Source organism: Panthera pardus, unplaced genomic scaffold, assembly GCF_024362965.1.
Source record: "Panthera pardus isolate Hobbes unplaced genomic scaffold, ASM2436296v1 HiC_scaffold_17, whole genome shotgun sequence".
NCBI lineage: Eukaryota > Metazoa > Chordata > Mammalia > Carnivora > Felidae > Panthera > Panthera pardus.
In genome coordinates this window covers 142,469,764-142,482,571 of record NW_026526732.1, presented here as the reverse complement: position 1 = coordinate 142,482,571, position 12,808 = coordinate 142,469,764, and the positions used below count along the sequence as shown (strand labels likewise).

General features: G+C 48.0%; 1 protein-coding gene across 1 annotated transcript in view; it reads right to left on the bottom strand.

Annotated features, from left to right (window-relative positions):
• The window catches only part of KCNK5 (potassium two pore domain channel subfamily K member 5), a 38,126-nt gene extending 35,854 nt beyond the window's left edge, over positions 1-2,272 (bottom strand). The window contains exon 1 of the mRNA XM_019457017.2: positions 1,683-2,272. Within this exon, the coding sequence (XP_019312562.1) occupies positions 1,683-1,868 (186 nt within the window). The 5' untranslated portion in view covers positions 1,869-2,272. The remainder of the gene's footprint in view (positions 1-1,682) is intronic.
• Between the last annotated feature and the right edge of the window lie 10,536 nt (positions 2,273-12,808).

Below are 12,808 nucleotides of genomic sequence, written 5' to 3'. Positions count from 1 at the left end.
CCTGGAACAAACTAAACAACAACTGCTCTCCCGGGGAATTGTTTCCTCAAGGGAAATTATAAAGTGACCCCTCCCCAACGCACACACACAGGGCAGACACTCATCCACAGAAGTTCCTGCTATTAGCAGCCAAACCACCCCAATTACCGGCTGAATTCCTCCTCCCCATCAACCTCACCTCCCACGGTCACCCACTCTGGGGACTGCTAAGGGCCCAGAGGCTCTCCCCGCTAAAATGCAACACCCCTAAACCTCCCCTCTCACTGGCTCCTGGGAGGACAAGTCTTCACCTGCCCAGATGCTGGTAGGTACCTATATGCTCGGGTGTGTGAATGTCCATCGATTTAAGGACAATGAGGGGGCAGCACAAGCAAGACATGCTCATGTTTTCCACAGCTTTCAACCTCCCAACAGTCCAGGGCAGGGAAGACAGATGAAGACGGGTGCATTCTCATTTCACATACGGGGAAACTGAGACCAGGAAAATGAGAGACAACTAGACAATCATAAAATGTTGGGCGGCTGCCGTAGATTAAATGTTGTTCCTCATCAAACCTCCTTTCTCGCATCTTCCACCCCAAGAGAAAAATAACACCTTGGACAATCTACCCCTACCCCACTCCACAATCTAGAGCCGTCACCAGCTCTTTACACCCAGGTCCTGGTCCTTCCACCGGAGAGAAGCCATTAGTGCAGGCCAGGGAGGGTGGGTGCTTAAGGCTAAGAGCCTCTGAGAAACTGGCGTGGAGGACCCTGGGCCCCAAACAGCCCCAAGATCCCAGCCGCCATGGTCAGCCCCAGTTTATTCTAGTGAGGTCAAAGCCATCCATAGAGCACGTACCAGAAGATAAGAGGTTCGCAATGTCAACACGGAGAAGAAACTACCCCCCACGCGTCCCCTTTTGCTCAACCTCTCCTTTCCCCTAAAAAGGATTCCCGGGGTTTTGTTCTTTTGTTCAACCTGCTACTTTCACCAACTTTAACTCCAAGCCCTGGGGGAGGAGGGGAGGTGTCTCCATGAGATAAGCCCTGCCGGAAGCTTGAGCGCGTCCCAGGCACTGCGGCCATCAGCACCCCATCCCGGGTTGGGGGGGGGGGGGAGGTGACGCTCGGGCGGTACGGAGCCCCCTACCCACTTCCCGATCCCTGCGGGTGCGGATCCGGGTGCGGAGGAGCCTTTGCATAGCTTGGGGCTGTGGGACCCTCCCGCCACTACTGCCGGCTCACGTTCCAGAAGAAACACAGGGCGGGCGCGGCACTGGCCCGGAGCTGGGAGGTGGAGATGCGAAGGGGTGGCACCCGGCTCCACTCCCGAACTCCGGGAGCGGGAGCTTCTCAAAGTGCAGATAACCGCCTTTATCCGTCCTACAGCCCCCCTCCAACGAGGGAGGTACTCGCACACTCACAGGGAGCCATCGCGGGGCCGGTTCACCCAGAGGTCAACCCCAACGTCTCTCTGGACAAACGGGGTTCCCAAAGAGTCTCCGCGCGTGGGTGACTCCCGTGTCTACGGGTAAACGACAGACCTCAGCAGCCAGACCCATGTGAGACAGCCTTTCCTGCCACCCCCAGGGCTGCCCGCAGGGACTGAGGGTTATCCAAAGCTGTGAAGGGTTTCCCTTCGGCACTCCTAAAGCTCCGGCCGGCTTCCAGTGTCTGTAAGGGCACAGACGGCGGCTCACCTGCAGGATCTTATCCAGGCCCTCCTGGCCCAGGCACGGGAACTCCTTGAGCAGATGCAGTTTCTGTGTATAGTAGTTTTTCTTGGCCTCTTTCCAGTGTGGCTCCTCGAGCACCTCGAAGATCGCCGCCCCGATGGCCAGGTAGAAGATGATGGCCGAGGTGAGTAGTGGGCCCCGGTCCACCATGGCTCCCAAGCGGCCGCCTCCTGGAGAAAGGCTCCCCTAGCCCCTGCGGCTCCGGGTCCACGCGCCCTACAGCCTCTGGAAACAGCTGTTTGAATTTGGAGCTCCGCATGCGCAGTGCCCTGTTCCCCCCCCCTCCCGCCCCCGGCGCCGCTCTCCGGACAAAGTTGCTCTGCCAAGTTGGCCCACCAAGCGCGGGGAACTGTACGAGGACTTGCTTCCGCGCGGGGGGGCGGGGGGGAGGCTGGTGGGTGGACACAAAGCGGGGCAAGGGGGCGCCCTGGCTCGCTGGGGTAAAGGGAGCCGGGGAACTCAAGGCCAGAGTCTAGGGAGACACGTGGGCCGTCCTCCGCGAGCCGCAGCAGTGTGCGCCGCACCCGCCTCCACGCGCCTCTTTAACCAGCGCCCAGCGCGCGCGCCCTCCCGAGCCTGATCCCGGGGGTGGTACCCGTGCAGGTCCCGCCCCTCGTCTGCACCGCCCCCGCTCAGGCCCGCCCCGCGCAGGCCCCGCGGCTGGCCGGCCCGAGAAGTCACCGCGAGGTGCGCACGGGATTCGGTGCTCCGTGCGCTGCCGGGGGCTGCCGCCAGGGGAGGCTGCATGCCCCGCGGTGCCGGAGAGGTTGGGGTCTCTGGGGCTCGCGTTTGTTGTTAGTGCCCGTGGTATTAACTAAGATGAGTGTGTACCTATCACACTCAAGTCAAGGAAGTTATTACTATTGCTATTTTCGTTGTAACTCAATTTTCGTCCACTGCCGTTTCTGCCAAGAAAGCTTGATTCTCAGTCTCTTTCTCTCACCCCCTCCTGTAAACCAAGGGTAAGTGTAAGGTTAGAAAGGTACTGGAGAAGCTGTAGAGAATCAGGATATCAGGGACTAATCCAGCCACAAAGGTGAGACTCTCCTCTTTTACCCCATTCTCACCTGCCCTGGTGAGACGCCCACATTTAGAAGGAGCTGTGCTGTTGGAGACACCTCCCAGCCCCACGCACTGTAACTCTCCAGGAAACACTTAACCCCTCCTTATTCCGAAGCCTACTCTGCAACCCTCATCCACACCCACACACATGCGCTCATCCCCTTGTTGGAAGATACTTTCTTCCTAAATTCCTTCTAATGTACTATGTAACCAATATACTATAGAACAGTAAAATGACAGCTGGCCCTGTGGGGAATCTGGATTGTTCAATGACATATTCCAGACTGTTCCATAGGAGACACTCAGTAAATATTTGTGCAACGAAGGAGTGAATGCATTTGTGTCAAACACACACACTGAGGATACATCTCACTCGCCTTGCTACCATTTACCGAGGCAATACTCCAACCTTCCCATGCATCCCAAGAACAGCCTGTAATTATACCAACCTTGCAGGGAGGAAAAGGAAGCTGTGTTAGGTTAGTTTGTTCAAAATCTCTAACCAGCAACAGCCAGAAGCTGGAGTGGCACACTCCAGCACTTGGTACTAAGGGCTGGCCCTGACCCTCTCGGGGCCTCTGAGGGGGCCAGTGCAGTAGTGGGCCAAATTGGTGCACTGCCCCTGGTCCAGGCCTTTTTTTTCCCCCTGTGGGGAATGTGGGGGGCTTTGGTCAGGTGTCAAGAGTTAGGGCAGTGTGGAGGTTCCTCAAAAAATTAAAAAAAGGAATTACCCCATGACCCAGCAATAGCACTACTGGGAATTTATCCAAAGGATACAGGAGTACTGATTCATAGGAGTACATGGACCCCAAAGTTTATAGCAGCACTTTCAACAATAGCCAAATTATGGACAGAGCCCAAGTGTCCATCAACTGATGAATGGATAAAGAAGATGTGGTTTATATCTACAATGGAATACCACTCAGCAATGAAAAGGAATGAAATCTTGTCATTTGGCCATTTGTAACAACGTGGATGGAACTGGAGGGTATTATGCTAAGTGAAATATGTCACTTAGAGAAAGACAGATATCATATGACTTCACTCATACGTGGAAGTTGAGAAACTTAACAGAAGACCATGGGGGAAGGGAAAGAAAAAAAAAATAGTTATAAACAAAGAGGGAGGCAAGTCATAAGAGACTCAAATACAGAGAACAAACAGGGTGGAAGGGGTTGGGGGGGTGGGGAAAATGGGTGATGGGCATTGAGGAGGGCACTCAGGATGGGCACTGGGTGGGTATGTAAGTGACGAATCACGGGAATCTAGTCCCGAAGCCAAGAGCATACTGTATACACTGTATGCTAGCTAACGTGACAATAAATTATATCTAAAGAAAAAAAAGAGGGAAGTTTTTACTGAGAGGACAAGGAGGTATGTGTGGTATCTCCAAATTGGGCAGGAGAGGGTCTAGGGATACAGGTTTGAAGGACTGATCCAAGTTTATGGATGTTTCTGTCTCTCCTTTATGGCAACCTGTGTGTGTCCCCAGGAGGCCAGAGCAGGAAGCCCCATGTTCCCTGAAGACTTAGGGAGCCAAGCCTTTTCAACAAGGTCTTTAGGTGGCCCCCTCTAGAGCCCACCCACTCCCCAGCCAGGCTTCTGCTCCGCCCCAGAAAGACCCTTCTCTTTAATTCCTGCCTGCCTCCTACCCACCCTGCACCACACTCTGCAGTCTCACGCTCCAGCCCTTAGCCCATGAAGAGTCCAGGCTTCTGTCCCAGATCCCCTCTCTCTGGAGGGAGAAAGGAAGGGACTTGGTGTGAACAGTTCATTCAGCGGTGGTGGGGGCAGTTTGAGAGGCCACAGGCTCTCTTTCTGTTTGGAAAATTCTCCACCATTCCTCTCCCACCTCCGGTCTGCGTTCTTTTCCTAAGAAAATAAAGGGCCTCTTCCTATTTCAGTCTCGCTGTCTCACAAAAACACTGCAGAATACTTTGGGGTGAATTGGGTTTTATTCAAAAGCTTTATAATTTCTAGTTTCTCTATCTTTCCACTTTGCCTATTTCTCCATTTCCCAACTCCTTTCTTTCTTGCCCTCAATGTGGTGTTCACTTTCTCCTCATCTCTCCTTCTGTGGCCCCATTCCTTAACTTCCTGTATTTTCTCAAACCTCTTGACCCAGCTCTCCATTCTCATGCCTCTCTCCCCTTCCTCTGGTCCCTTCCAGAGTGAATGTGCTTCCCCTCTTCTCCCTTACCTCTTCGACCTTCCTGGACCCCGTCCACACATTTGGGTCAAGAATATCTGATAGAGATCAGGAGCTAGGCCTATTCTCTGCACAGAAGCCAGTGGGGGATTTTGGAAATATAAACTGTGCTGGAACCAATGAATGTCTAGACTACTTGTGCCTCGAGGATGGAAAAATAAAAGTAGGTGGAAGGTGGGGGTGCGGGGAGTGTATCTTCTTATACAGCTGATGTTGGGAAGCAAGAATTTCCTGTGCCCTTCTGGGTCCTTCTAGCTGGACTAAGAAAACCAAATCGACAGGGGACAGATTAGCAAGAGAAAACCAAATTGAATTTCCTATGCACAGGGAATCCACACAGACATGGAAATTCCAAAGACAGGCGAAACAAGGTGTACATGAACTAAGGAGAAGGAGGTAATGGTCTGGGACTTCAAAGGGAAGGAACGTAATTCACAGGAAGATGAAAAAGAGTAAATGGTTGGTAAACAAATGTTTGCGAGGTCACTCAGAAACATAGAGGACTTTGATCAAACAAGCCTTGCCAGATTCCTCTACCATAACTAGTTCATTCTATAATGTAGATATCTGTGGCGATAGCTCTCTTCCTGGAGCAGATTCTCTATCTAAATTCTTTGTAGGCAGTTGAGGGAGAAGGTAAAGAGCCTTGCCTAAATCTGCTGGGTTTTAATTGCTTAACTCAAAATCATCTTAATGCCAAAGTGGCCCATCTTGGACTGGCCTGCCCTTCCCCCTACAGTGATGTGGGCTTATTTAGCCAGTCTCATTTATCAGCTTATGGCTGATAATCATTTCAGAGTGCCATCTTTTGCAAGGCAATCAGCTTTGAGAATGGAGTTTAATTTCACCTTGATAGAAACAGATCACTAGACTTACCTGGGTCCCCCTAGGAGAAATTGACAGAGCAGATCAGTTGTTTTCCCCCAAGTCATGTTCCCAGGCTCTGGCCACAAAAGGATCCACACTTACCCTTGGTTCTTCCTTGGTTCAGTTAGGTGAAAGGGTTATCCTCTTGGTGAATGAATCTTTGATAATCCTTTCATAATGCTAAGATACTTATTGTTTTATTTCTGTTTAGGAATATTTCTGTTTATACTGTTTAGGGATTTCAAGGGGAATAGTTCCCCCTCTAAAATTCATGTATGATCTAAGGAGACGTATAAAAAGCCATTAAGAACATAAAGTGGTTCAACATTACAATCACTTGAAAACCTTGTTTCCTTAGAAAAAGCTTTGCAGCTCTCATTTCAAAAATCTAAAAGGTTTTATTTTCATTTTTGTTCTTGTCATTTGCTTGAAGGATAGACAGTTTTAAATGCCTTATAAAATTAATTGCATTATGGAAGATTGTCAATTACTTTATAAACTTGCTCTATTTCATACGGGTCATTTAGAAATCTGGGGAAAATATCTGTTAAATTTTCATGTCTACTAATCCTCTGGTTTTTCAGTTAGAAAGGTTCTGAATAGTAAATTCAGTGGATCTGATAAGATAGCCTTCATGTTTTATACTAGGAAAAACAAAATAAAATCACAGAGCAATAAAGTTGTAGTGGAAAAAAATGTAGTGAAAATGGTATATACATATAATGGAATATTATTCGGCCTTTAAAAAGAAGGAAATTCTGCACATGCTTACAACATGGATGGACCTTGAGGACATAATGCTAAGTGATATAAGCCAGTCTCAAAGAAGACAATTACTGCATGATTCCATTTATTTGAGGCATCTAAAGTGGACAGCTTTTAGAAAATAGAATAGTAGTTGCCAGGGAGTGGAGGTGGGGGGGGGGGGTGGGGAGGAGGGAAACGGGCTGCGCAATGGATATAGAGTTTCAGTTTCTTTCATAAGATGAAAAACTTCTAAAGAATTTTCTGTAGAACAAGGTGCATGTAATTAACACTACTGTGCTATCCACTTAAAAATGGTAAAGATGATAAAGTTTATGTTATATGTAAGGTTTAAAGTAAACACACACACACACACACACACACACACACACACACACACATTAGTGAAAATTGAACTTGTAAATGCAAGATAAGGTGTTTGAAGTTACAACAATTAGCCAGGCATTGAGGAGAGAGATGTGGCTAAGTGACAGTAATTAAGTCAGTAATTAACCTTTAGCAGGGTTTGTTACTCTTAATACCAGAGCTACATGTCCTTCATCCTGAGAGCTAGTTAAGCTGTGGAGAAATGTGTCCTTGTAGGTTAAGAACAGCACTCACGCACAGACTCTGAGTTTTTTGGTGAAGATTTCAGATAGAGCCCTGTTGCCATTTCAAAGTCTTTCCCTTAAAAAGGGAGCGTGACAATATTAGAATTTCACTGCTGTGGAACAGCATCTAAAACTTCTGTTACCAGGAAAAACTGCCCAGTAACAAGAGAAGTCCCCACTCTGACCAGTTCAGAGGTCACCCAAAGTTATTTTTTAGACAGGGTCATTTTTAGAGTTAACACAGCAGGGCGTGAGTTATGGGACTTACCCCCAGATCTTTCTCTCCAACTGATTCCTGAAATCCCATATTTGAGAGTCATTCCTTTGTGTTAAACATTGCCTTCTTCCTAAGACCTCTTTTTAACACCCAGGAAAGGGGTATGGTGTTAGGTCTTAACCTTTTGTTGCTTTGGTCACGACTTTGAGTATCTATGAATGTTTCTGGAAAAAATGCACCCATGCACAGACACACCAAAATTTGTACACAAGTTCTGATGGTTTCAGAGGAACACCCATCCTCACCTCCCACTAAGGTTGTTCCTGGCTAGCTGGCTGCATAGGCTCCTTGGGCAGGGAGGTTTGGGGTGATTGAGCAGAGTGCTTGATAAAGAGAATGGAAGAAGAAAAAGGTGAATGGAAAGGGTGGGAGGGCACCAGGACAAATTTGACTATCTTTAGGAATTTGCCTAGAACAATAAAAGCAAGGCAGTGTTATGTGTTCACTATGTGCCATTTACTAAACACTAAATGAGATAATGCAGATAGATAAAGCATATTATTATTAATTATCATTATTATCTTGTTTAATGGTTGCAATAACACCACAGGGGGTTATTAGCCCCCCCCCCCTTTTTTTAAATTGTAGACTGGGGGGAGAGAGGCTGAGGGAGAGAGAGAGAATCTTAAGCAGGCTCCACACTCAACACAGAGCTCAATGCGGGGCTTGATCCCACAACCCTGGGATCATGACCTGAGCTAAAATCAAGAGTTGGACGCTTAACTGAGTGAGCCACCCGGGAGCCCCATTTTTTTATGAGCCCGTTTTATATATGAGGCTCAGAGAGGTTAAGTAACTTGCCCAAGGTACCTTGCTCAGGGTGACCTGAGTCCAGAGTCTGTGACTGTCCTCATTGACATGAGCACGAGCGGTCACCACTCCCCGTCCCATGGCCTCCTCTGGCTCCTCCTGAAGCCTCTTGTTTTCCTTCTGTGCTGAGAATCTTCGCCCTGTTGGCCTAGGCCCTCCCCAACTCATTGTGGGAGTGACTGGGTGCACCTGATAGCCCCTTGTCTCTCTGTCCTACAGTGAGCAACGTCCTCTGTAGCCTGGGGTATTTCTTCTGGACGTTGTGGCCTGTCCCTGCTGGTCTCATACAGCCTGCTCCCTTTGCCGGTCACCCTTAACACAGAAAGGGGCTTTGGAAAGAAGAAGAAATTGTCAGTGGGGTCAATTGTTCTTTGCATGTAGAGATGACAGTACCATACTGACTCTGCCAGTGCCTTTGGGCGGCCGCTCATAATGTCTTATATTCATGCATTAATTAATTAATTTATTTATTCATCCATTCTTCAATGTTTTTTTTGAGCAAATACTATGTGTCGGGCTCCATGTGAAGCACTGTGGACGGCCCTGTCTTTGTCCTAAAGGGTCTTTGTCCTAAAGGGTCTTTGAATGACCAGGAGACAAAAGGGCCATAAAAGTCTATCTGGGGTTGGAAGCCAGGGATTACAGAAGTGGGGGTGGGAATCCGTTCCATGTGGGTAGAGTCAAGAGTGACTTCAAAGAGAAGCTGATCTTGATAGTCATTTTCGAAGCTAGGTGAGAGTTCATCAGGTGGACTGGGTGGGGAGAGCAGTATGAAATGTCATGAAGGCAGAAAGCAGGGAGGTGAGCTGAGCAGCTGTCAGAGAGAGGCGCAGTGGGGGGAGGGGCAGCCAGCGACCAAGTCCCAGAGCTACAAAGTGTGTGTGTGTGTGTGTGTGTGTGTGTGTGTGTGTGTGTGTGTCTGTACGCTTGGGAGCACGGGGGAGGGTTTGGGGCGCAATGACAAAGGGTTCTAACCTGTAGTCATCAAGAGGTCTGTGGATAAAGCTCAGAGCCTCCGTGAACTTGGATATCAAGTTCACATCTTTATTTGCACTAATCTCTATCTGAAATGTAGCATCACCTTCAATAACAACTGCAGGCAGCAAACCACAGTAGCATGAGCAGCACCTGAGACTTTGTCACCAACAGATATCACAGCTCTTTCAAAATCCCATGAAATGGCAGTAAATATCTTAAAACATTGTTTCAAAATTATGTCATTATTAGACCCATTGCTGTCACTTACAACATGTTAATGAAAAAGCACATGTGTTTCTATACACAATTTTTATTTTTAAGGAATATTTTGATAATTGTGTTTCTATGCAACTGGTTGCCTTTGTAATACAGCACATTGTATTTTATGCATTTAAATACATTTTACTGGGGCGCCTGGGTGGCTCAGTCAGTTAAGTGTCCGACTCTTGATTTCGGCTTAGGTCATGATCCCAGGATCGTGGGATCCAGCTCCACGTCGGACTCCGCACTGGGCATGGAGTCTGCTTAAGATTCTCTCTCTCCCTCTCTCTCTCTCTCTGCTCCTCTCTCTCTCTCTCTCGAACAAACAAATACCAGAAAAACATTTTCCTTAGGAAGAAGTCCACAGGCTTCACGGGACAGTCAGAGGAATGTACAGAACTAAAATAAGTTTAAGCATTCGACCTGCAAGGGTTTCGAGCAGGCAAGTGCCCGTAGGATTTTCAAGAGTTCACCCAGGCAGTTGTGTCCTTTAGAAGTTGGTGATGACAACAGTATAGTGGTGAGACAATGGTGACCAGAAGGAAGGTGAGAACAGTGGTAGTGAGAGGCAAGGAGGACTCAGGAGATGTTAAGGGGTTGGGAGCTTTGTGATTAGGGGGCTTGTCACAGTTTTTGGAACTCCCCTACTTTCTGCAGCTGTGCGTAGGACCTGCTACATTCTGGAGTTTGGTACCCATGCTAAGCTGCTTCCCATCCCCCATTGCCTGGACATGTAGCTCTCACAGGAGCCTCTCTCCAAGCCTGCCTCCCCTAGCCTCTTTTAGCCCCTGCCTGCTCTCAGCATCCCCAGAAGGCCTCATTCAGGCCCACTGTTCAATGCCTACCACAGCCCCATCTGGCCCCAGTGTGGCTGCTCCCAAGGGCTGTAAAGATCCCAGAGACAATTGGCTGCTTGTCTACCAAATGAAAGTGGGGCCTGAGGCTTGGATGAGAGGGGGGTGGGGAGGGGAGGAGGAGGAGGGGGATGTCAAGGGGAAGGAGGAACTGGGATTCCTGGAATTTCTGCCTTCTGAGCCAGTATCAAGAATGATCTGGGCAATAAACAGAACTTGAGCACACACAGGACTTTGGCCTTTGAGTCCTGGGATGTGTGTTTCTGAGCAATGGCTCACCAGGGGCTGGGGCTTCAGGTACCTAATGAGGGCTCCCCGTACCTTATGATGGGACTCCTAATACCTAAGTTACTATTTGCTGCCTATCGTGAGGAACTGGAATCCCTGTCCCCCAGTCACAAAAGCACCTCCCTCCTCAAACCAGTCACCAAATCCTCTTAACCTTGTGTCAGGGATGCAAAGCCGACCTGCTCTGGAAAACCCATTGATTGGGGTCCAGCTCAGGGACCTTTACTGCAGATAAACGGATTGGGATGAATGGTCTAGCCCCTTTCCTTCCCTTGTACCACCTCACTGTCAGGGCAAGGAAGAGACTAGTCATAAGGGATACCATGATATGAGTCACCCTCTCTATGTACTTCTTACATGCCAGGCATTGCCCTCAGCCCTTGATACACATCACTGCGTTTACCTCACAATGACCTTCTAAGGGAAACCTGGTCATTATCCCCACTTTATTCATAAGGAAACTGAGGCTCAAAGGAGGGAAGTAATTTGTCCAATCTGGCGTGTGGGGAAGCCGGGATAGGATCCCAGACTGGTCTGATGGCAGAGGCCTCTGAGCACTTAGGGCGGGGCCTGAGGGAACTTTACTCCTTTAGCACCCCATACCTTGTCAACCCCCAGAGCCAGGCTTTTACCTGCAGGGGCATAGCAATGTTCATTTGTTAATCCTCCCCACCCCTTTGGCTATCCTCTGCCTCTATTTTGTTTTTAATTGTAGTAAAATATACATAACATAAAACTGACTGCTTTAACCATTTTTAAATGTACAATTCAGTGGCATTAAATGCATTCACCATGTTGTGCAATCATCACTATTATTTGTTCCCAGATGTCAGCATTAAAAAAAAAAATGTTTATTTATTTTGAGAGAAAGCCAGCAAGAGATCAGGGGGAGGGGCAAAGAGAGACTCTCAAGCAGAGTCCACACTCTCAGCACAGAGCCTGACACTGGCCTCAATCCCACGAACTGTGAGATCATGATCTGAGCCGAAATCAAGTATTGGATGCTTAACCAACTGAGCGAGCCACCCAGGCGCACCCCCAGTGCCAATGTTAGTAATTTTCAAGGTGTAATATGATATTGTGGTTTAAAAAGAAACATTTTCTTTTTAGAGATTAAATCAAATGCTGAAAGAATCTTGTCACTTCTCTGTTTTCCCGATGCTTGAGATAAAGTCCTGCGTTCTTACCATGGCCTCTATAAATCCAGCCTTCACCTGCCTCTCGGGTCACATCTCCCACTGTCTTCCCAGCCCACCCACGTGGGCCTCATGCCAGGATCACATTGTGACTTTTGTGGAAGGTTTAGCCTGTGTGGGTTCCTTCCTCTACAAGTGATATTTTACAAATATATTAATATAAAGACCAACACGTGAATATCACATTTAAAACATTTTCTTCCACCAAAAAGTTTGGGTTTTTTTCTTCTGATTTTAAAATAAAATATTTTCATGGGCTCCTTTTAGTCTGATGGGCCTGGGACACTTTCCCAACTACAGCTAATGGATAAGTCAGCCCTCTTCCAGAATTATTCAGTCTCTACCTCCCCGAACACTCCTCTCTACCCCTTCGTCCTGGCAAGCCCTACTTTTCCTTGGAGAAGGCTTCCCTGAACTCCCCAAGTCCCCAAGAGAGCTTGGGGGCCCCATCATATGCACTTATGTGTCCTGCACCCTCTTGCTTCATGAGAAGCACCACAGCTGAGAATCATATATTGATTTGTGTGATTCCTTCCTTGATGTCTGTCTCCCTCCGACCCCCCACTGGATTGTGCATCTTTGTATCCCCAGCACCTAGCCCAGTGCCTGGCCTATCGTGGCGCTTCCTAATAAATGTTTGCGGAATAAATAAATGCATTCAAAATGTAAAGAGACATCAGTGGCGTTTACAAGACATTCAAATAGGAAGAAGAAAAAGGCCTGGAAAGAAACACACTCGAAGGGTAACTGTAATTGGGGGAGGTGGGTAGTAGGAGGCAGAAAGAGTGGTGGGTTTAAGAGTGATTTTTACAAAACTGCTAAGAGACTGCTCTTGAATGTTCTCACCTTAAAAAAGAAACCATAATCATGTGTTCACTACCCTGTGGTGGTAATCACATTACTGCAGTATATAAATGTATCAAGTTGATGGGT